The sequence below is a fragment of the Globicephala melas genome, chromosome 19, assembly GCF_963455315.2.
Source record: "Globicephala melas chromosome 19, mGloMel1.2, whole genome shotgun sequence".
NCBI lineage: Eukaryota > Metazoa > Chordata > Mammalia > Artiodactyla > Delphinidae > Globicephala > Globicephala melas.
The window spans coordinates 8,317,641-8,340,522 of NC_083332.1; the positions used below are offsets into that span (position 1 = coordinate 8,317,641).

Genomic DNA, 22,882 nt, shown 5'->3' on the forward strand with positions numbered 1-22,882 from the left:
AGAGGGGTGTGAATGGGGCATCCCTGTTCCCGTGGGAAAATCTGTGGGCACCAAGGAACGAGGGGAGGCACAACGGTGCCCAGGTCTCCCCCTCCGCTTGCCCCACGCCCCCCAGCCCCCTTCTCCCCGCCTCGCCCCTGGGAGCACAGAGCTTCTTGTCCCTCCAGGGAACAGGGAGGGCTTGCTCCTGGCACCTCATCTGCATCCTGCTGTCTCCCTGAGGACTGAAGTCAGACTCTAGGGAGGACTTCCAGGCACTCAGGGCTGGCGGTGGGGGGAGAAGGGACGGGCCTCCCAGGGTACCCGTCCTCCTCCCCCTGCCCTCTCCCAGCAATTTTCTCCCCCTGGGTGGGGAGGGAAGGAAACGTCTAGGATGATGGATTGAAAAGGGGCAGCTGGGGTCAGGAGAGAAGGGAGGGCGTCCAGAACAAAACATCGGGTGGGGGGAGGGCAACAGAGACAGACAGGAGAGAAAGAGGTCCCCAGAGATAGAGAGAGATGGGGAGGGGAAGGGGGGAGAGACAGAGAGAGAGAGAGAGATGGAGACAGAGAGAGAGAAAAAGATGGAGGGAGAGACACATGAGACAGACGGATGGATGGACAGACACACACACACCCAAGACAAGGAGGGACACAGTGAAAGAGGAATGGGGGTGGGGGTGAGGGGATAGGCAGCAAGAGGAGTGAAGAGGGGAGACCCAGAAAGGAGACAGGGAGGCAGATGCGGAGAAAAAGGAGAGAGAGGCCGGAGAGACGGGAAGTGGGTGGGGAGTGCGGCCCTGTGCCCCTCCTCCGCCCGCGTCAGGCCCGGTCCTCCCGGTGGCCTCTGGCCAGCCATGGCTAATGGTACGATTGCCTGGTGGGGCGGCAGGCAGCGGGTGACAAATGAGCCTCCGGAGTCACCAGCTCTGGTGCTGGATGGGCCTGGGCGGCAGGCGGAGGGCCGGGCCCGGGAGCGGAGGAGAGAGGGCCCACCAGCATAAATGCTTCCTTCTCCTGGGGCCGGGCCAGGCACAGGGGAAGGAACTGGGGATTCGGTGCGATGCATCTATGAAAGGCCTGGGCAGCCGGGTGGAGGAGGGCTTGGACGGGGATGGGGGTGCAGAGAGGTGGAGAGACAAAGGCCCAGAGACACAGGTCCCCAGGGACGGACTGGAGGTGGGGGAGGGAGGGAGGTCTGAGACAAAGAGAAGGGGAGAGACTGGGAGTGAGAGAGAGAGAGAGATGGAGACAGAGACACAGAGAGATCGCCCAGGGAAAGAGAGACACAGAGATAGACAAAAATATAGAGGGAGAGACACATGAGGCAAACAGCTGGAAAGACAGACACCCAAGACCGAAACAGAGACACAGAGGCCCCCTCGTGTAGGATCCACTTTCCCCACCCCTGAGATACAGACCCTTGGGGAGAGACTAGGAGTGGGGGAGGAGGGCGAGGCGAACGCAGCTGATGAGAAGGAGAGGAAACTGAGGTGGAGAGCTCACAGGACCACGAGGGAAGATGGGGGGCCCTAAGCTGGTCCTCGCTCACTCCCTCGGCTCCCACGGCCTCGGAGCGCAGACCCCGGGGACCCCTGGGGTTCCCTGGGGGTCGCCGCTCCCTGGTGGGCACAGCCCCTGTGGGGGGACCGAAGAGAGCAACAGGGTCCCGCCCAGCCACTGAGAGGTTGGTGGCCACGCTGGGGGAAACCAGCTCTGCAGAGGAGGCCTGAGGTCTGAGAGAGACGGGCCAGGGTGTGTCTGTGTGTGTGTCAGACAGAATGGAGGCAGCAGGAGTGAGAAAACCAGCTTCCTGCCTCCTCCCTCCAGTATCTTGCCTTCCCCAGCAGGTTCTCTCACAGACACTCCTGCTTTCCCCTTGCTCTTCTCTTTAATTAAAAAGATTTATGCCCAAGAGTTCAAGCCCCTCCTCCTTGTTTGGGGGCTGAGTGATGCAAGGAGTAACTCTGGTCTCTGTCTCCTGTCTTCTCTGCCTCTGTCTCTCCCTCCCTCTCCCCCCGACCCCCTCCTCTGTCCGGCTCGCTCTGGGCCTCAGTCTGACCCCCTTTCCTTCTTTCCCTCTTTGCGCCACTGTTTCTGCCTTTCCCCAGCCGCCCCACCCCATTGGCTTCACCAAGGCCGCCACCCAGTTAAGACACAGCTGGTTCCTCCCCTCCATCCACTTACCGCCCCCTGCCCCCCCCATCAGATCAGGCCACCCTCCTTGTTTTCAGAATCAGCTTGGGCCAGGGGACCTCAACACACATCCCCCAAGACCCAAAGAGAGGCTGGGGGCCCAGACCCCTGGCTCCCGCACCCTAAGCCTCGGCTGGGAGCGGAGGGGGTGCACCCAGAAAAGCTTTGCATCTTTAATTAAAAAGTTATTTAAATAAATTTTCTGCTCCAAAACCCCAAAACCCCTATCTGGGGGGCGGGGTGTGTGTGGCAGTGATTAAAGGCTCTCCCCTGCCCCTCCGCCTGCCTTAAAGGGCCAGCGTCACCCGCGGGACAGTGCGTGGGAAAGTTTCAGGGGGAGCACCCTTTGGCTTGAGGACACCGGACTCAGACAAGGTGCCCAGAGTCCTGGCATCTACCAGTTTAACCATTTCGCCATCACTCCTCACTCCTCAAGCCCAAGGCTCATCCAGCTGATGGGGAGATTGAGGCTTAGGGAAGGAAGAATTGGTCTGAGGTGGGTCTGGACCCCAGATTCCTGGAGGAGACCCAGGCATAGCCAGGAAGGAAGGTTGGTGGTGTGCCGAGGGGGGGTCAGAGGACAAGAGTCAGGGACACAGAGAAAGACAGGGATGGAGATCCTGGATGAGACAGAGAGAGTGAGGACCGGCGAGAAAGCGATCCAGGGAGAGACAGAAATGGGGGTGTGGGCTGGAGGTGACGCTGAATCCTGGGTGGACGAGGAACGGCCTTCCCCAGGCCTGAGGGGGACCAGGGCCATCATCCTCGCCCTCAGCCAGAGCCCTCCAGCTTGCCCTCTCCCTCTGGGAAGTGCCGCTGCTGTCCTAACTTCAGTCCGTCATGCTGTAGCTGCAGCTCTCTCACCCGCTTGCCTGGCCTGGGTGGTTTGGCTTAAGGTCCACAAGCTGGGAGGAGGTAAGAGCAGCAGGGTGGGGTGAGGTGGAGCTGTTTATGAGGGTCATAAACATAACCTTAGAGAGCCCAGCAGGGGTGGGTGTACGGCTTGCAGCCCTCTCCCTCTCCCTCTCCCTCTCCCTCTCCCTCTCCCTCTCCCTCTCTCTCCCTCTCTCTCTCTCTCTCTCTCTCTCTCTCTCTCTCTCTCTCTTTCTCTCCTCTGTCTCCCCCCCCCATCTCTGCCCTCCTTTCTCTGGGTCTTTGTCCCCTCCTCCAATTTCTGTCCCTTTCTCTCTGGATCTCTGTCTCATTTCTCTCTGGAGCTCTTACTCTGGGGTGATGGTTTGTAACTTTTGGGGGGTCAAGTATCCTTTTTGATCATAGGATGAAAACTCTGGGCCATCTCCCTAAAGAAAACACATAAGCACCAAGACCATAATTTGCCAGGCAACCTGATGGAGTTCACAGGCCTCTTGATACCCACTTATACATCCCCTTGGGAATCTGCGGCCACCAGAGGCTAAAGACACTACTGTAGAAAAACCAGTGAGAGAAGGAATCCCAGGGGTATCAACCTCCCTCCCCCCAGCCCCATGCCCTCTCCTGCCCTTGCTGGCCTCCAAAACATTCCTGCCCCAGGGCCTTTGCACCTGCCACTCCTCTGCCTGGAATGATCTTCCCCAGACATCCATGTGGCTCCCTCCCTCCCCTCCTTCTGGTCTCTGCTCAGATGTCACCTCCTCTGAGAACTTGCCCTGTCCAGCTTTTGTCATCCCCCTGTCCTTATTCTGCTTCATCTCAGAGCACTTATCACCTCCAGGCATGATTTTACACTTACACATTTATTTACCGGACAAATCTCTCTCCCCCACACCATCCCCAGTAGCATGTGAGCACCAGGAGACCAGGAACGGTTGTCTTTTGTTCCCTGCTACATCTCCAGAACGTTACCCAACACACAGTAGGCACTCAATACACTTTTGTTGCGGAAATCTTTCTTTCATTAGAACACCAGTTTCAAAGGCTGCCTGGGTCCCAGGCTCCTCCGGGAATCAGGTCAAAGCTGTGAACCTGCTCTCCAGCAGATGTGTAACCAGGCACATCGTTTACCCTCAATTTTGGAGATGCCATCACAAACTCCCTGAGAGCTGTTGAGGGGGTTTCAGGCTAAGAAACTTCCAAAAGGCAAAGGTGAAACATTGGCAGAGGGGCAGAGTGGTATTTCCAGGCATGTGCGCGCATGCGTGCGCACACACACCACTTACACACCCACTATATTCAGAAACAGAAACAACACACCCACACCAGGCATGATCCAACAACCAGACACACAGACAGACACAGCTGGGGACACACACACACACACACACACACACAGATGGCTTCAGGCAAGCGCACAAGTGTCCCTGTCTCCCGGGGTGGGAAGTTGGGGGGGGGCGGGGCTGGAGAAGGAAGAGAAAGTACATCATAGGGTTTGGTTACTTCCAGCCTCTGGTTCTCCTCTGAGCTGTCTCCCAGTCAGAGAGAGAGAGAGAGAGAGAACAGGGGAAGGAGGAGGGGGAGAGGCACTGATCAGAGGGCCTGAGTGGGAGCGTGGGCGGCCAGGAGCGGGGCAGAGCTGTGGGGAGCAGAGGATGGGAGAGAGACACAGACACAGAGACAGAGAGAAAAAGAGAGAAAGAAATGGAGAGAGAGAGACTCGAAGGCCTAGCGAAAAAAGGGAAGCAGGGAGATGGAGAGAGAGAGAGACGGGGTCGGGTGGAAAGGAGGAGGAAAGGGGGGAGAGAGAGAGAGAGAGACAGGGACCTGGGGCGGCCGGGAGGGGGACAGGCGGAGAAGACCCGAGCGCGCGACGTGGAGAGAGGAAGGCAGGAGGGGTGGGGACCGAGGCAGACCAGACGCTGCGAGACTCCCATACAAAAAACCTCCTCCGAGAGCGGCCGCAGCCCCCGGGAGTGGGGAGGGCGACGGGAGGGGAGGGGCTCCGGGCGCTCCCGCCCCGCCCCTCCAGCGGCCGAGGCGCCGGCGGACAGTGGGTTAAGCATCTCCGCTGTGGAACTTCCGGATGTGACCACAGATAGAGGGAGAGACCGGGAGAGGGGGAGAGGGGGAGAGAGGGAGAGACGGAGCCGCCAGCATCCCTCCGGCCCGCCAACGCCGGGACCCCGCACCGCGCTGGGAGCCGCCGCGCGCCGCCCGCCCCCCGGGCCGGGCCCCCTCGCGCCCCCCTCTCCCCCGCCTCTCGGTCTGTGGATCTCGGGCTGGTTCCATCCTCCCAGGACCCGGGGGAGGGACTGGGGGCCCCGGGGAGGGGGCCTCGGGCGGCCCTGCCCCGCCTTCTCGCCCCTGCCCTCGCTGGCAGGAGCCCCTAGCTGTGACCCCCGCGGGGGCAGGAGGCTGGGGGTCCATGCTCGGAGCCTTCGTACGGCCCGGCGCCTGCCGCTGACGGCGGTGGGGGTGGGGGGGCCGGGCACCCAGCCTCCTGCCCCACCCCCTGGCGTCGGCCCCTCGGGCCATCTGGGGCCGCTGTCCCTGGCTGCGCCCTCCCCGCCGGCCAGGCCCTGGAGGGACCCGGGAGCTGCCGCCGGCATCAGCCCATGGCCCGGAGGGTAGGTCCGAGGGCGGACGATCCTGTGCCCCGGCCGGTGGTCGCATCCCCCATCCTTCCATCTCCTCCCTGGGGAGCTCTGGCCCCCATCAGCCCATCCCGCTCTCTCCACCGTCTCTTTCTCTGCCTCCCCTCTCGCTGCCCCTGAATCTCCCCTCTTCCTAACCCTGGGTCTCCCCTCTCTCTGCCCCTCAGTCTCCCCTCTCTGCCCCTGGTCTCCCCTCCATCTCAGGCCCTTTATCCTACCCCCCCTCCTTCTTTTTCGTCCCTCCCCTATTCTTCTCCCTGGTCTACTTTTGTTCCATGTCCTCCAGAGGGTTAGGCGTGGGGACAGTGCTGGGAGAGGTGGGTCTCACCAGGCAGGGCCAAGGGATTCTCTTCCGCTGTCCTGGGGTTGGAGAGACAGGCGAAGAGGTGAGCAGGCACCTTTGGGGGTGGAGGGGGGCAGGAATACCGCAGGATTCGAGGACATCCTGAGATGTGCGATGAACAGTGGGGGGGGGCAGTTGGATTTAACTTCAGTGCTCAGGAGAAGTTAGGAGAAAAGGAAAGACACACACACACACTCAGAGCCCTCCGTGCACACACCCGCTATGGCAGGAACACTGGTACCTCCCCCTCTCCAGTCCCTTTGCCTCTTTGAACCTCAGTTTCTTCATCTCCGAGGAAAGGATTGGACGTGGGTGACTTAAAGGTCCCCTGGCTTCACCGGTGCGTGTGCTTCTGTGATGACAGGACACAGAAATCTCACGCGTGATTTCTCTTTGGGGCTGTTGGCACAAGTGCGTTGGTGTGGTTGAGCCGGGTTACACTTTGGTTCAACAAGTGTTTATTGACTGTGCGCCAGGCACTGTGCTAAATGTCTCGCGCATTGATTCATTCACCCACTCATTCATTCCTGCGCCTGGCTTCTGGCTGTGTGTGTGCGCGCGTGTGTGGTGGGTCCACATGGGGAGTGGAGTGTGACAAGTTAAGATGCACTCAGACGTGCATATTCATCTGTGAAATGAAATTGAAGCGGGGGAGACTGTATGAGTACATTTGTGTACAAACAATACACTGCTTTGATGGGCAGTGCCCATGAGCGAGAATCGATTTCTCTCCCCTCCTCTCTCTCCCCTTCTCTGTCTCTGTCTCTGCCTCCCTCTCTCTCTCTCTCTCTCTCTCTCTGCCCCCTGTCTCCTGTCTCCCTTTGCCTGTTTCTCCTGTATCTTCTCCCTGTGTGTGTCTCTCTCCCTCTCTGCTCTTCCCTCTGACTCTACATCTCTCTTTATCTCTTGTCTCTTTCTCCACCTTTTTTGTCTCTCTCACCATTTCTCTCCCTCCCTCTAATCTCTCCTTCCCTCTGTCTTTCTCTTGCATCTCCCTCCCAGTCTCTCTCTTCTCTCACATCTCTCTCCCTCTCTCTGAATCTCTCTCCCCTAACTCTCTGTGAGAAGCTAGCAGTTACCAGCCAGCCAATCCTTGACCCCCCCCTCAACCCTGACCCTCAGATCCAAGACCTGGGTCAGTCTCTCTCCCCTGGACCCTCCTGCCCACACACTGGGAATCTCTGACGGGACATTTTTCACAGTCCACGGGTCCAAAGGAAGGCTTGAGGACAGGGCCTTCAGTCCCACCCAGACAGCTCCATGGGACATCGGGGGCCTAAGGGAGCAAGGCTGGGACACTTGGGGACAGTAGGGCAGGTGACTGGGGCAAGGAGGGGGCATTTCCTGGGTGCGAGGGTAGGGAGGTTTCTTGTTGGTGCTGACACGTCCCTGGGGCTCTTCCCCTCTCACCTCCCCCGACCCAGTACGATGAGCTGCCCCACTACCCCGGCATCGTGGACAGCACTGCAGCCCTGGCTGGCTTCTCGGAGGCAGTGCCCTCGGCACCGAGAGCCCCCGGGCCCTACGGCCCCCACCGGCCTCCCCAGCCCCCGCCCCTGGGCTTGGATAGTGATGGCCTGAGGAGGGAGAAGGATGAGATCTACGGGTGAGTGGGGACAAGGCTGAGGGCTCCATGGGGTCTCGGGATGTGCCCCCGCCCTGTTTCTTTGTCTCTCTGGATATGTTTCTCTTCTCTGACTCTGTCTCACTCTGTCTCTATCTCTCCACCTCTTCCCTCTGGGTCTCCTCTCCACCTCCCGGTTGCGCCATATTTCCCAGCCCCCCTGCCCTCCCCTCGTGAACTCTCACCCCCTGCTTTCCCCAGACACCCGCTCTTCCCGCTGCTGGCCCTGGTCTTTGAGAAATGTGAATTGGCCACGTCTTCTCCCCGTGATGGGGCTGGGACTGGGCTGGGCACACCCCCGGGCAGTGATGTATGCTCCTCCGATTCCTTCAATGAGGACATCGCAGCCTTTGCCAAGCAGGTGGGCACCCACCATCCGCTGTGCGCCAGGAGAACCAGTGAAGTGGGGTGGGCAGGAGACAGGATGTGCCCTCCCTGGCCTCTCTCTTTCTCCCAGGTCCGCTCCGAGAGGCCTCTCTTCTCCTCCAACCCGGAGCTGGACAATCTGGTGAGACCTGGGCCCTCCCCAACTCCTTCTCCTCCAAGGGGGTCTCCTGTTCCACTCTCCATAGCCCTGGGATTGGTTGTGGGAGCAAAGAGGAGACCGCCTGGCCCACGTCCTCAGATAGTGATCACTGTTGCCCCTTTGCAATGCAGTGTTGCCCAGAGTTTGAGAACAGGGACTCGATGGCCTGGGTTCGAATCCCAGCTCTCTACTTACTAGTTCGAAGAACCAGGGCAGGTAGGTCCAGCTCCCTGGGCCCCGTTTTCCTCATCTGTAAAGTGTAGCTAGTAATAATTTCTATCTTGTAGGGCTGTTGCGAGTGTATAATGAGTTAAAGAGAGTCAAGCCTGTAGCACAGTGCCTGGCACTGAATGGGGACTCATTAAGTGTTTGCTGTTCTATCAGTCAGAACAGGGCTCACATCAAAAGAATAAAAGCAGCTGTAAAGGAGAGAGGAGAGGAGAGAGAAGAGGGAGAAAGGGAAGAGAAGGAGGAGAGGGAGAGAGAAGGAGAAATACCCCGACTTGTCCCTTCCTTTTGCTTTCCAGCTCCCACCAGAGCTTCCTATTGGCTGAACCCTTTGGCAAAGGGCTCTGGGAAATGTAGTTTTCAGGTGAAGGGTGGGAAATGGATCCAAGGGCAAGCAGGCAAAGGATGTGGTGCTATTATTAGAGCATACCTTAACTCACTCTTCTTGTGATGGGTCCTCTTCTGTCTCTTGCACCTCTTGCTTCTCTTTCTTTGTCTCTGATCTCAATCTCACACTCCCTTGTTCCTTAATTCTGGGTCTCCATCTCTGTTCTCTATTTCTCTCTGCCCCTGTCATTTTGTCTTTGTCTCTCTTTGCACTCTTTTTTCTGTTTGTCATCCAATGCACTTTTTCTGTTTCTCTCTCTTCTTCTTCCTCCTCCCCTTCATCTTCTTCTCCTTCTCCTTCTCCTTCTTCTCCTTCTCCTTCTCCTCCTCCTTCTCCTCCTCCTTCTCCTTCTCCTCCTCCTCCTCCTCCTCCTCCTCCTCCTCCTCGTTCTTCTCCTTCTCCTTCTTCCTCTTCTTCTTCCTCTTCTCCTCCTCCACCTCCTTCTTCTCTTTTTTCGCCTTCTCTTCCTTCTTCTCTGTCTCGCTCCCTCGCTCCCTCTCTCCCTCCCCTCTTGTGTCTCTGTTTTCAGATGATACAAGCCATTCAAGTGCTCCGTTTCCACCTGCTGGAGCTGGAGAAGGTGAGTGCTCCTCACTTCGCCTCACGCCCTCACTTGCCCCCCATCCCTTCCCTTCTTGCCCCCTCCACCCCTCCTTCAGGCTCTCTCCCCACCAGAGTTGGAGCAGAAGGCCACCCCCATACCTATACACCCCAGCCCTGGCCCCCGGGTGGCCCCCCCAGTACCCCGGTGCCCCCTCAGGTCCACGACCTGTGCGACAACTTCTGTCACCGCTACATCACCTGCCTCAAGGGAAAGATGCCCATCGACCTGGTCATCGAGGATCGGGACGGCGGCTGCAGGGAGGATCTCGACGACTACCCGGCCTCCTGCCCGAGCCTCCCAGATCAGGTGGGCCCCAGGATGGGGCGACAGGCATTGCCCTGAAACCAAAGGCATGCCCAGAGAGCTGGGTTCCAGTATCAGGGCACACACAACACACCACACAGCCTGAGACAGGCACAGTCAGACATGGCCTGACCACAGGACAGGCACCAACTATGCAACAGCCACACAGACTGCAATACAGCTGGATGACAGGACGCATACACACCCCAACAGCTGCAGATGCCACACATAGACTTGGCTACACCCACATAGGTTCACAGACAGCCACAAAACCCATTACACTCACAGTAAGGTGATAGCATATGCCACATACTTAAACACTCACAGCCCAATGGCATAATAGCATCATAGATCACACAGCCTGATTGAGACGCTGCCGTTCTAGAGAGAGAGAGAGAGAGTGTGTGTGTGTGTGTGTGTGTGTGTGTGTGTGCAGTATACACACCTCAACAACGTAACAGCCACCCAGCTGGAGATGGAGCCAAATGGCCCCAGATCCTACGACATAAACTCAGCTACAGCCACGCTTAGACCCAGAGCAGCCACGGTGCCTGCACACACACACACACACACACACACACACACACACACACACACACACATGCTACCCTAACCTCTTTTTCTTTTTTATAAATGTATTTCTTTATTTTTGGCTGCATTGGGTCTTCGTTGCTGCATGCAGGCTTTCTCTAGTTGTGGCGAGCGGGAGCTACTCTTCCTTGCAGTGCACGGGCTTCTCACTGCAGTGGCTTCTCTTGTTGCGGAGCACGGGCTCTAGGCGTGCGGGCTTCAGTAGTTGTGGCGCACGGGCTTAGTTGCTCCACGGCATGTGGGATCTTCCCAGACCAGGGCTTGAACCCGTGTCCCCTGCATTGGCAGGCAGATTCTTCACCACTGCGCCACCAGGGAAGTCCTACCCTAACCTCTTAACAATTGGACTACTGTAGGTGTGGGCACACACCTTGCCACTCAGTGGCCACGTGGCCCCAGATTCATTCAGTCTCAGATACAATCAGACTATAGTTTCATAGACTTAGGCACCCAGGCAACAATCACACAACAGCTGTGCGGATCCCAGTGAGGCCCATACCCACAAGGCGGTCACGCTATCAACGCAGCAATTATACAACATGACACCCACACCCAAATACAAGCACGTGGCCATACCACGACCACGCAGACTGGAGCACGCGCACACAGCAGTCACAGATGAGCCTCAGGGACCCTCTGCCCCACACCCGTATTATGCACCCGCTCAGTAGCACCACGTGCGTGTGCTGATCAGTTACAACTCCCTCGGAGGCGTAGCCATATTCTATATCTTCACACAGCTGCCAACACACCCCTCTGGCCATCGTCCCCCGCCAAAGAATCACGGAGCTGCCTGCCCACTCATGCAGGACTCAGGATAACCGCACACTGTCTCCCAAATAGGACCCCAACCCCTAGAACTACAGCCACAAGCTTAGAAAAATAAACGTAGCCTTGCATTTGCCAGGTATAGCCACCTGGCCGGTTGAGAGAGTGACACAACCACGCTCAAATACGGCTGCATGTCTCAGCTCTGCCCACGTGACACCTCTTCTCCAGGGACAACCTTGCCTCGTCGGGCACGGACATTAGCACATTCACACTCACATGCTGCATGACAGTCTCAGGACAGCTTCAGGTACACTGACATGGACGCTCATCCGATCAGATCCAATGCCAGAAGGGCAGGGTGACAGTTCCAGCAATGCTCAAAAGCCTTCAGGCCTCATGATTCTGTCGTTTGCACACAACCCATCCCCAAAGCCCTCAAACTCTAAATTGCACACAGATATTCTGAGCCCAGAGAAAGCTGCTCTAAGGTGCCGTGTCGCAGGCTGAGCCCTGGAAGGACACAAATGATGCATCCATTTGCAGGGGTGAGGGGCTAATTACCAAGCAGAGGGCAGGGTCTAGGACATTCACCAGGGGCAGGGGTGTACCCCAGGGCTCAGCAACAGCAGGCGGCTGTTGCCATCCCCACTTCCACCCAGTCTGCCTCCCAACAACTGAAGAACCTTAAACCAAATGACAAAGAAATGATGTATCTATACAGGTGGGTCGGCCTCCTGGGACACAGAGCTGGGGCAGGGGGTGAATTCAACACATTGTCAAGTTCCTCAAAGTGTGTAGGAGTTTGGATAAAGAAAATACAACCCCCGACTCCCTGATCTGCAATTTGGAGACCACCAAATCTCTGAAAACTAGAAGTTGGTGTTTTTTTCCCCATAAGTTTAGTGCAGATTTATTTGGCAGCAAAATCTGACCTGAACTGAGAGGCTATTTACAGCCTTTATTTATTCCACTTAGTTAAATATTCATCCATTTTGCTGCAGAAATGTTAATGAGTTTGATGACGAGGTTACGCCCCAGACACTGTGGAGGTGTTAGAAAATAGTGGCGTGTGCACTGCCTAAAGATATGAAAAGTTTTGAATTTTGAAAGAGCGCTGGCTTCCCGGGATTTCTGATCAGGTGCCAGAGATCTGTACAAGCTCACCTTTCCTGAGTGACTGCCGTGTGCCTTTACGTAAATTAACTCACTGAATCCTTACCACACTCTGTGAGGGGGGTGGGGATGGTTGTCCTCCATTTTTGCAGTGGAGGAAACTGAGGCACAGAGAGGTGAAGTGACTTGCCCAAGGTCACACACAGCCAGGAGAGAGGCAGACACAGTCTTCACACTCAGGGCTCCTAGCTCCAGAGCCTGTGGTCTTAGCCACTGTAGTATATTATACCCCAAGCCTTGGCACTGACTTCCGAGTCTTATTTTCCAGAATACTACATGGATTAGAGACCAAGAAGACAGCGGGTCTGTATATTTGGGGACCCCGGGTCCATCCAGCGGGGGCCTGGCCTCCCAGAGTGGTGACAACTCCAGTGACCAAGGTGAGAAGCTTGAGAGGTGGAGGGGAAAGGTAGGAGTCAGTCTGAGGATTGAAGTTAGACAGCAGGTAGGACTTCCAGAGGGGCAAGGATGACTGGGGTGTGGAGTGGTGCCTTGGGGGAAAGTTCTGGGTCCCTCTGGTCCCCCACCTTTCCCGTCCACAGCACAGCATGCCTCTCCCTGCTCAGGAGATGGACTAGACACAAATGTGGCCTCTCCCAGTTCTGGGGGAGAGGACGAAGAGCTGGACCACGAGCGCCGGCAGAACAAGAAGAGAGGGATCTTCCCCAAGGTGGCCACCAACATCATGAGAGCCTGGTTGTTCCAGCACCTCTCGGTGAGAGCCCTGGGGCCCTGGTGCGGGGTGGGCAGAGAGAGAGATGGAGAAGGATGGCTGCACAGAAACTGAGGCCCGGAGAGAGACCCAGAGACGGGAGACTGAGGCAGCAGGGAAATATTGAGGGAAAATCTCAAGCAGATGGGAATTGACAAGAGCAAACATCCATGAGCACCACCTGTATGCCAGGTGCCACTCAGGGCTCTGGACTCATTCAGTCCTCTCCCCCACCCCAGACCCTCCCATCCAGTCACCCACCCATCAGTCATCCACCATCCAGCCAAACATACCCCATGAGGACAGCGATGTCGTTAGCTCCATTTCGCAGATGAGGAGACTGAGGCCCAGAGGTCTCACAGCCAGAAGTGGGTTCAAATGCAGGCAGTCTGGCCTTAATCAGCAAACCACCCTGCCTCAGGGAGACAGGAGGACAGACAGGGAGAGGCCGAAACAAAGATAGAGATGGGGAGTTATGGAGAGCATTAAGTCAGAGCAAGAGACACACAGGGGGAGACTGAGTCACACTGGGGGAGAGACAGACAGACAGACACAGAGAAAGGTAGAGATTGTGACGGGGAGAGACATGCACAAGGACCTATCGGACTCAGAGAAGGCTGGTGCTGGGCTTTGCCTCCTTTCCCCAGGGAGGTGGAGTTCCCCCAGTTCCCCCCTCCCGCAGCTCCACCTCCCTGATGAGAGCTGGCCAATTAGCCTCTAATTGCTGGAAGAGGTTGGGGGACACCCACCGGTGTAATTGCCCGAAGCTTGGCTCTGCCTCCCTCCATTGGGCCCCGGGGAACACGGAGAAGCTCAGACACGCCGCCAGCTCTCCCGGCCTTGCCTCAGCCTGGGCTCACCAGCTCCCTGGGACCTGGGCAGGCCAGGCCTGGGGGATCAGAGGGCAACCAGGCAAGCAGGGTGACTCTTGCTGGTGGCCACAGCACCCGTACCCCTCAGAGGAGCAGAAGAAGCAGCTGTCCCAGGACACGGGGCTCACCATCCTACAAGTCAACAACTGGTGAGTGACACCGGAGGCCTGGGCGCTCCGTGGGCCAGCCCGGGGTGGGAGGCCGGGCGCTGTCCGCGGTGCTGAAGGAGGCCCCAAAGCCCCTCGGAGCCTCTCTTCGTCCTGCCTCTGCTTTGCCGCCCCTGTATCCGTCCTCTCTTGCCTGCTCTCTCTCTGTCCCTGTGTATTCATCTCTGCCTCTCTTCTACTCCCTCTTTGCACCCTCCTCCGTTTCCATGGCCCCCTCCCAGGTTCATTAATGCCCGGAGACGCATCGTGCAACCAATGATCGATCAATCCAACCGCACAGGTACAGGGAGAAGGTGGGAAGAGAGGGCCTGGTGTTCCCGGGGGAGTATCAAAGCCTGAACCGGGCATCCTGGGGCTCAGCCTGCACCCGTCAACTCCCCTAGCAGGGCAGGGCGCAGCCTTCAGCCCAGAGGGCCAGCCCATGGGGGCCTACACGGAGACTCAGCCACAAGTGACTGTCAGGCCCCCAGGTAAGCCCCGCCCCCTAACTAAGCCACACCCCCAGCACTCCAGGCCCCTCCTCCAAACAATGTGCTCCACCTTCGGGATTAAGTTCTTGAAAAATACCTTGCTTCATTTGCTTAAAAGGGGAGTCGAAGATGCAAATGCAGATTTCCTGGTCCCCACCTTTCCTCCCAGAGTTTGCTTCTTCCAGGCTTCAACCACCCATTGGAAAGCTCCACTTTTCCTTAAAGGATCAGCACCCTCTTAAAGGATGACTCAGTTTGTCCTGATAGAGGAGTCCCCTGGGGAAGGAAGGGGGAGTGGGGCATATGGGGGTGTCTGGTGAAGACCACTAACACTCCTCTTTTGTCTTCCAGGATCAATGGGGATGAGTTTGAACTTAGAAGGAGAGTGGCATTATTTATAGAGGCTGGAGTCAGGAGAGATGTGAGTGTCCTAGGTCTAGGGGCACTAGGTTGGAGATTGTGCTATTCTCAACCCCTCGTAAGACCTCCAGACTCCAACAGTGAGCCCACCCGGAGCAGGGTCAGCCTGCGTCTCTGAACTGAGGGTTCTCCAATCCATCCATCCCTCCATCAATTCACCCATACATATATTTATCCATCCATCAATCATCCACCAACCCCCTCATCCATCCAAACATACATTCAGCCACTCATTCATTCATCTATCCACCCACCTATCCACTCATCCATCCACCTCCAAACTGATCCATCCACCCACACATCCACCCTCTTATTCATGCATTCATCCACCTACCTACCTACCTGCCTACCCATGGATCCATCCATGTGTGTATCCACCACCCTTCATCCATCAGAAGATACATCTACCCACTCATTCACCCACCTCCACATTGATCCCCCCACCCACATGTCCACCCACTTGTCAACTTACCCATGCATTCACGCACCTACCTATCCACCCACTCATCCACCCATTTCCAAACATATATTGACATGCCTCAGGTAGGGTACAGCTCTTGAGAATATTCTGGGCTCATGAGGAAGTGGACATTAGAAACCAATGGCAATCTAGTCCAACAGTTCAAACAATAAAACACAGCTATCATTAGCTATCTCTGAGATATCAGGGAAGACTTTATAGAAGAAGTGGCTTCTGGGTAGGGCATTGAAGGATGAATAGGAGACCACTGGGCAGAAGGTTGGGGGCAAGGTAGCAGGGTGCATTCTTTTACTCTCCCAAGTCTTCAGTCTAGAGTATCTTCTCAGTCTTTACAATAACCCCAAAGGAGAGAAGCTATTATTATTTTCATTTTACAGATAAGAAAACTGAGGCTCAGAGAGAAGAGTTCACTTGTGCAGGTTCACTCAGCTTAGAAAAGCAGAGGGAACAGCATGTGCAAACGCCCAGGGTTGAGAGGCTGCCTGGAGTTTCTAAAGCAGCGGCCATGGCTCACAGGCCCAGCCACTCTGCGGCATGTGGGATCTTCCCGGACCGGGGCACGAACCCGTGTCCCCTGCATCGGCAGGCGGACTCTCAACCACTGCGCCACGAGGGAAGCCCCACAGATCAGATCTTGACTCTCCTTGGATTAAAACCCTTCTGTGGCTCCCTAGTGCCTATTGGATGAGGTCCAAACTCCTTGGTTTGGCATCTGTTCATTCATTCATTCCATACACATTCTCTGAGCAGCTGTGTGCCCAGCCCTGTGCTGGGTGGTGATGGGGACACAGCAGTGACCATGACAGCCCAGCCCTGTGCCCATGAGGCTCACAGTCCAGTGGGGGAGACAGATCTGTCCCCAGACAGTAATGACCTACAGTAGGCAGGGCTGGGAGGAGGGAACCCAAGAACTGGAAGAACCCAGAGTGGGCATCGGGCCTAGGCTGGGGTGTTCAGGGAGGACTTCCTGGAGGAGGGCACTTTGGAGCTGAGACCAGGAGAATAAGAGGAGTGAGACAGGAGAGGAAGGAACAGTATATGCAAAGGCTATAAGACAGTCCCTCACTACACACACACGTACATACAAAGGGACTGGGCTGGGCTGAGGCTGGTGTGTCAAATGGGTGAGTAATGAAATCAAGGCCCACGGAAAGGCTGGGATATGAGAGTGGAGACCTGCAAGGGCTTAGGCTTGGAGAGCACTGGAGGCCTGAGCCTGGGAGGAGAGGTTTGTTCAGGTCCATGTGGGGTCTCAGCTCTGCCCTGACCAACTGCAGACAGGTGAGCCCTGATCCAGAGTCAGGGGACCTCTGGGACCAAGAGTGATGGAGGGAGCTTCTTATCCTGCTCCCCAAGCAAGCTGCGTTTTCTCCCCACTCTTTTCTGTCTCTCCCAATCCCTGCCTTTTCCTCTTTGTCTCTCCCTTTATTTCTGTCTCTCTCATTCTTTCTCTTTCCACATCTCCATCTCTGATTATCTCCATGTCTCTTCTCTATCCTGCTCTGTCTGTCCCTCTCGCCTTATCTTTTTTTTTTTTAATTTATTTATTTTTGGCTACGTTGGGTCTTTGTTGCTGCACGCTGACTTTCTCTAGTTGCAGTGAGTGGGGGCTACTCTTCGTTGCGGTGCATGGGCTTCTCGTTGCAGAGCACAGGCTCTAGGTGCGCAGGCTTCAGTAGTTGTGACATGAGGGCTCAGCAGTTGTGGCTCACAGGCTCTAGAGCACAGGCTCAGTAGTTGTGGCACGCGGGCTTAGTTGCTCCGCGGTATGTGGGATCTTCCCGGACTAGGGCTCGAACCCGTGTCTCCTGCATTGGTAGGTGGATTCTTAACCACTGCGCCACCAGGGAAGCCCTCCTTATCTTTATCTCTTTCTTTGTCTTGACTGTCTCCTTGTCTTTTTTTCATCTCTGTCTGTCTCTTTCCCTTCATTTCTGTTCTGATTCTCTGCCTCTGTCTCTGTCTCTCTCTCTGTGTCCCTCTCACTGTGGGGCTGGTGGGGACAGTGCAGAAGGCCTGATGTAGGTCCAAACGCCCTCTCCATCTCCTGACTTGGCCTCTCCTCTCCTTTCCACAGACCCCAACCTCTGGACTGTGACTGCCAGGTTCATACCTGCTTCTGGTCGACGTCTGGCCCTCTGGCTTCAGGACCCCACCTCCTATGGCCCCCCCCAACTCAATGCCTACCTCCCTGGGGCCCTGCCGGGACATGAGGGGCCTGAGCACCCACTCGAGGGTCTCTCAAGGACAAAGACAAGGCCTCCAGGCCCTGTGCCCCACTTCTGCCCTCACCTCTGCCTGGAACCTGAGCTGAGATCCTGGGCCTGGGAGTTCAGAAGATGGCGGCTGGGTACCCCCCACCCCTAGGACAGAGAAGAGATTGGGGGTGGGCTGGGGCCATCAGGGAAGGAGGGTCACCCAGATCCGACATTTAGAGAGGTTCCCTTCATCCTCCCAGCCCACCCTCTTTCCCCCTCCCCCACTCCCCTCTTGTGTTGTCTTCTACCTTTTTTTTTTAAGCATAAAGTCTTAAAAACAAAAGGCCACCAATCTGAGTTCGTGGGTCTCTTCCATGATTCAAATTCTCATCAGTTTGAAGCTCATGAATCACTAATTGTAATAATAATTGATGCTTTTTATCCTGCTCTCTCCTCAGGCCCTCTGTATGTATCGGTTAGCTATTGCTGTGTAACAAACCATACCAAAGCTTCATGGTTCAAAAGGCCAATTAATTTTTAGCACGTTAATCTACAGGTTGATGTAGTAGGCTGAGCTGGGCAGTTCTTGTGGCTTCAAAAGGGCTCTCTTGTGTATCTGTGGCCAGCCACAGGTCAGCAAGGGGGCTCTGCTGGCAGGCAGTGGGGACAACAGGAGTGACTGGGCTACATGGTAACATACCCCAGCAGGCTGACCTTGTTTGTGGAAAATGACCAGCTCAGTCCCCCTTCGGGGTGTCTGTCCTGGCTGTTCCCTTTGCCTGGGACACCTTCCTGGCTCAGAGGTTACCTCTGCAAAGACAGGAACAGCCAAACCAAAGCACCCCGCTCTGTCCACCACTCTCTCTCACCTCATTCCCTGTCCCCCGTCACCCCCTCCCTGGAATTCTTTCCATCACTTATTTGCCTATTCATTATTGGCTGGAACCTCAGCACTTCCAGAAGGCAGGAGTTTGTCTCTCTCTGTCACTGTGGTGACCTGGGGCCTCAGACAGCAAGCACCCTATACCCAGCAGGTGCCTGGGAAACAGGTGGAGAACGGAGGAAGAAATTCCATAGTTCTGAGACTCAGCTGCCTTCACCTCGTCATTCATTCCTCCTGGCCACGGGTATGCCCTGGACACGCACCCTCTGCTCGTCCCTGCACTTGAGTGAACAAACCCAAGACGCTGCCCTGGGGGAGCTGACGTCCTAGTGGGGAAGACCCACGATGGGCCAAATAAATGAGCACATCATTTAGTCTGTGAGAAGCTGACAGTGTCATAAAAAGCAGAGCAGGGTAGGGGTGGGAGTACAGGTGCCTCCTTTACACATTTATTTACCCTTTCTCTAGTTCGTGCTGTGCCAGGCTCTGTTCCAGGAGGTTTATACCTATCAATCTGGTAAACGCTTACCACTAAGCCCCAGGAGGAGGTATGATCACTGGCCACATTTCCCAGATCAGGAAACTGAGGTCCAGAGAAGTGAAATCGTTCGCCCGGGGTCACAGAGCTGGAGAGTGGCTGTTCCCATTAGAACCCAGGCAGGCTGTGAGCTAACCACTTGCCTCACAACCCCTCATTTTTAAAAATAGAATTCTAAGAGTCTATGATTTCTAAAGGGCCTTATATCACCGATTGTTTTCTGAGTTACAAATTGTTTTGGTGACTACGATTACAGTTTGTCTCTCCCCAAACTCTCGGGGACTGAAGTGGGATGGATGAGGGATATACAGCAAGAAGGACTTCCGACACCTCTTCTCCCCACTTTTAAAGGCGGGTGGGGGAGGGTTATGGGGGAGGGGGCAGGGCTGGGCCAAGGCCTGAGGTCTACATGAAGGGGAGGGCTTTGTATTCCTGCAACCTGGCCTGGCTGGCAAAGGGACACTGGCAGGTGGGGGAGGGGAAGCTCTCCTCTCCCCCTCCCCCACCTGGTTGAAAATACCTCTCATTTAATCCTCTCTAATTAAATCAATTGGCTGTGCCGTGGGGGAGGAGAGAAACTGGGCGGGAGGTTAATTGTAACTAAAAATACCTCCCCCACTTCCTGGGGTGAGGAACCAGCTGAACCTGGAGTTGTGAGGCTGCCTGTGCAGTGGGTTGGTGTTGCTGAGTGGAAGGGGCAGAGAGGCGGGGACTCTGATGGGTCTGCAGGGTGGCCCGTGTGCGGCTGGATGGCAGGGCCAGGTGGTCACCGGGGTTGGTGCATGTGCGTGTGTGTGACAATTGCATGACTGCTGAGGCCATGGACTTAGGATGCTGGGGTCGACGTGCCATTGTGGGGAGGGGCATCGGTGTAGCGGCCACCTCCAGGAGTGTGTCCGCCGCCGAGCCTACTACTGAATGGGACGTATGTCACCGAGGAAGGGCTGTGGCTGTCACGCTGTGCCTCATAGGTTGTATGTCTCCGTGTGAGTGCGTGTCCATGACTACAAGACAGTGGGTCTTTATAACTGGGGACCACCTTGCGTATGTCCAAAGCCTGGTTGTGTCTCCACGGCCGCTCTTCTCTGCAGACCAGACCTCACGGTGGCCGCCCCTGAACTGGGAAACAAGTGCAGTGGGATCATCCGATCCGGGGGTGGCAGGGGCTAAGACGCGGCACTGAGCCGCCGAAGGCCAGGTGGGCGTGGCCACCACCCGCGGTGGGCGTGGCCACCACAAAGGACAGCCCCGCAAACAACAATCAGAAGAGACTATGGCGCTGGGAGTTGATCATGGCGCTCCTAGGAAGGAAATAGAGGTCCTCTCCACTAAGTTCTGGCTTGGTCTGCATACGCGGAAGAGTTCTGGGTCTAGTGAACCAAAGTCTAACCTGAATCCTAAAACCAGAGAGTCACGGGCCCTCCATCAATCCCCAGGCTTGAGCCAGGTTACAGACCCAAGGCCCCTTGAATGAGGGGAGGCCGGGTCCCCTCGAGGAAGGACCCCAGTACACTGCCCAAAATTCATACTGTTAATCTTTCCACGGGTCTTCCCCAAAGGGACTTACGGCCTTTGACCAGGGTCACTGCGCACTGGGAAAAAGGAAATAATCGGACCTTTCGGGGACAGCCAGACACCGGCTCTGAACTCATGCTGATTCCCAAAGACCCCAAACTTCAATGTGGCCAACCAGTCAGACGGGGTGCTCATGGAGATTAGATGACTAATGTTTTTTTTCCACTCAGGTCCCAGGGCATCCCCGAATCCATCCTGTGATAACTTCCCCAATTCTGGAATGCCCAATTGAGATAAACATACTCAACAGCTGACAGAATCCCTGACAGACACCACCTTGGTGTCTGGCTGGGATGGTGGGCGAGACCACTGGGCCACCTGGTACGGTCTGGGGGTGTGTCTGGGTGGGATCACGTGGCAAAGTGAGTCTTTATAACTGGGGGCCTCCTTATATGTGTCCATGGCAGTGTCTCCTGTGTGTGGCTTTGCAGCCTCTTATGTTACGTGTCCACAACAGTGTGGGGTCATCCCGCGCGGATGCATCAGAACGTGGGGCCGGGCAATGAGGCCGGGATCCCTCCAGAGGGCGCTGGGGAGCCAGGGAAGTTGTTTGATAGCAGTTTTATTGAGATATAATTCAAATACCATAAAATTCACCAATTTAAAGTGTGTAGTTCAATGACTTTCTTATCTTCCCAGAGTTGTGCATTCATCACTACAATCAATTCTAGAACATTTCCATCCCACCCAAAAGTCACTCCCGATTCCCCCTCCCCAGCCCCAAACCCCAGGCAACCACCGATCCACTTTCTGGCTCTGTGGATTTGCCTGTTCTGGACGTTTCTTATACACGGAATTATACAATACGAGGTCTTTTGTGTCTGCCTTCCTTCACTCAGCATAGTATTTTCAAGGTTCATCCGTGTCATGGCAGTGCTTCATTTCTTTTTAGGGCTGATAATATCCCATTATCTTGGAAGAACTTTGAGCAGAGAAAGGACAGAGTCGGTTTGTGCTTTGCCCCTCGGGCTGCCACATGGAGGGTGGAATAAAGGAGGGGTGTTATGAGTGGAATTCTGTCCCCCAAAGAGATATACTGAAGTCCAAACTCCAGGACCTGTGAATGTGACCTCATTTGGGTCTTAGCAGATGGTCAAGTTCAGATGAGGTCATCGGGTGGGCCCTAATCCAATATGACTGTAAACATGTTCCTTATAAAAAGGGAACATTTGGACATGCCCAGACATGCCAGAAGGAAAAGACAGCCATGTGAAGACGGAGGACTGCAGTGATGTATCTACAAGCCAAGAAATGCCAAAGATCGCCAGCAAAGCACCAAAAGCTGGGAGAGACAAGGGAGGCTTCCCTTGTGGGTTTCAGGGGTGACAGGCCAAGGCAGGGACATGGGGAAAGAATATGAGGAAACAGGGCCACACTTTTTATTTTTTATTTTGTAAAATAAATTTATTTATTTATTTATTTTTGGCTGCGTTGGGCCTTCCTTGCTGCGCGCGGGCTTTTCTCTAGTCGCTGCGAGCGGGGGCTACTCTTCTTTGCGGTGCGCCGGCTTCTCATTGCGGTGGCTTCTCTTGTTGCAGAGCACGGGCTCTAGGCGCGCGGGCTCAGTAGTTGTGGCTCGTGAGCTCTAGAGCGTAGGCTCAGTAGTTGTGGCGCACGGGCTTAGTTGCTCCGCGGCACGTGGGATCTTCCCGGACCAGGGCTCGAACTCGTGTCCCCCGAATTGGCAGGTGGATTCTTAACCACTGCGCCACCAGGGAAGTCCAAGGCCAGACTTTTTAGAGATGAGAGTGCCATCAGATTTCTACATGGTATCTCAAGATATCACTGTGCTCACTCCCACAGCTCGTGGTGTAACTGCAAACACTCAAATAACGCCTACTATGTGCCAGGCACCGTTCTAAGCACTTTACATATATGGATTCACTTAATCTTTGAAACAACCCAGCAAGATAGATAATCTCATTACCCTCCATTTTGCAGATGGAGCAACTGACACCCAGAGAGATTGGGTAACCTGCCCAAGGCTGCACAATGAGTATGTAGCAGAGCTGGGATTTGAATCCAGGCTGTCTGGCTCCTGAATCCATGCCCTTAACCATGATTCTGTGCTGCGTGGAGAGCTTGCTTTTTCTACAGCCAAGGAGAGCTCCGAGGCATAACTTATTCAGCCATCACCCAATTGATGAGTGTCTTTGTGGCTTCCAATTTTCTGATATAATTGGGTGGATCCAGGTTTTGTGGGGCCTGAGGATCATACAATTCGAGGGGCCCTCTTTTGGAAAAACTATAGAACTACCAACACATTAGGTGCAGGGTCTTGTAAAAGGCCTGAACAAGTGAGGGTGCTGA

At 55.5% G+C, this 22,882-nt stretch overlaps 1 protein-coding gene across 10 annotated transcripts; it reads left to right on the forward strand.

Moving 5' to 3' along the window:
• Positions 1-4,632: 4,632 nt before the first annotated feature.
• MEIS3 (Meis homeobox 3) lies at positions 4,633-18,440 on the forward strand. 10 transcript variants are annotated; one of them, XM_060288926.1, is made up of 14 exons: positions 4,633-5,678; positions 5,992-6,091; positions 7,473-7,654; positions 7,874-8,033; positions 8,130-8,180; positions 9,344-9,394; positions 9,626-9,724; positions 12,525-12,636; positions 12,823-12,971; positions 13,913-13,989; positions 14,229-14,287; positions 14,394-14,477; positions 14,829-14,898; positions 17,456-18,440. In XM_060288926.1, exons 1-13 carry the CDS (start codon positions 4,753-4,755, stop codon positions 14,876-14,878), a joined length of 2,100 nt encoding a protein of 699 aa, XP_060144909.1. In that variant the 5' UTR covers positions 4,633-4,752; the 3' UTR covers positions 14,879-14,898; positions 17,456-18,440. The 10 variants fall into 10 exon arrangements, with proteins under 10 accessions (XP_060144909.1, XP_060144907.1, XP_060144908.1 ...); XM_060288924.1 differs by having other exon boundaries at positions 9,575-9,724; positions 17,456-18,434; XM_060288925.1 differs by having other exon boundaries at positions 14,391-14,477; positions 17,456-18,434.
• The last annotated feature ends 4,442 nt before the right edge of the window (positions 18,441-22,882 follow it).

Bases quoted from the DNA above. Each gene is read 5' to 3' on its own strand.
- MEIS3 (XM_060288922.2), top strand. From the start codon at position 4,753: ATGGAGAGAGAGAGACTCGAAGGCCTAGCGAAAAAAGGGAAGCAGGGA. The intron at 6,092-7,472 runs GTGAGCAGGCAC...CCCCCGACCCAG, and splicing joins TTGGAGAGACAGGCGAAGAG to TACGATGAGCTGCCCCACTA. The intron at 9,395-9,574 runs GTGAGTGCTCCT...GTGCCCCCTCAG, and splicing joins ACCTGCTGGAGCTGGAGAAG to GTCCACGACCTGTGCGACAA.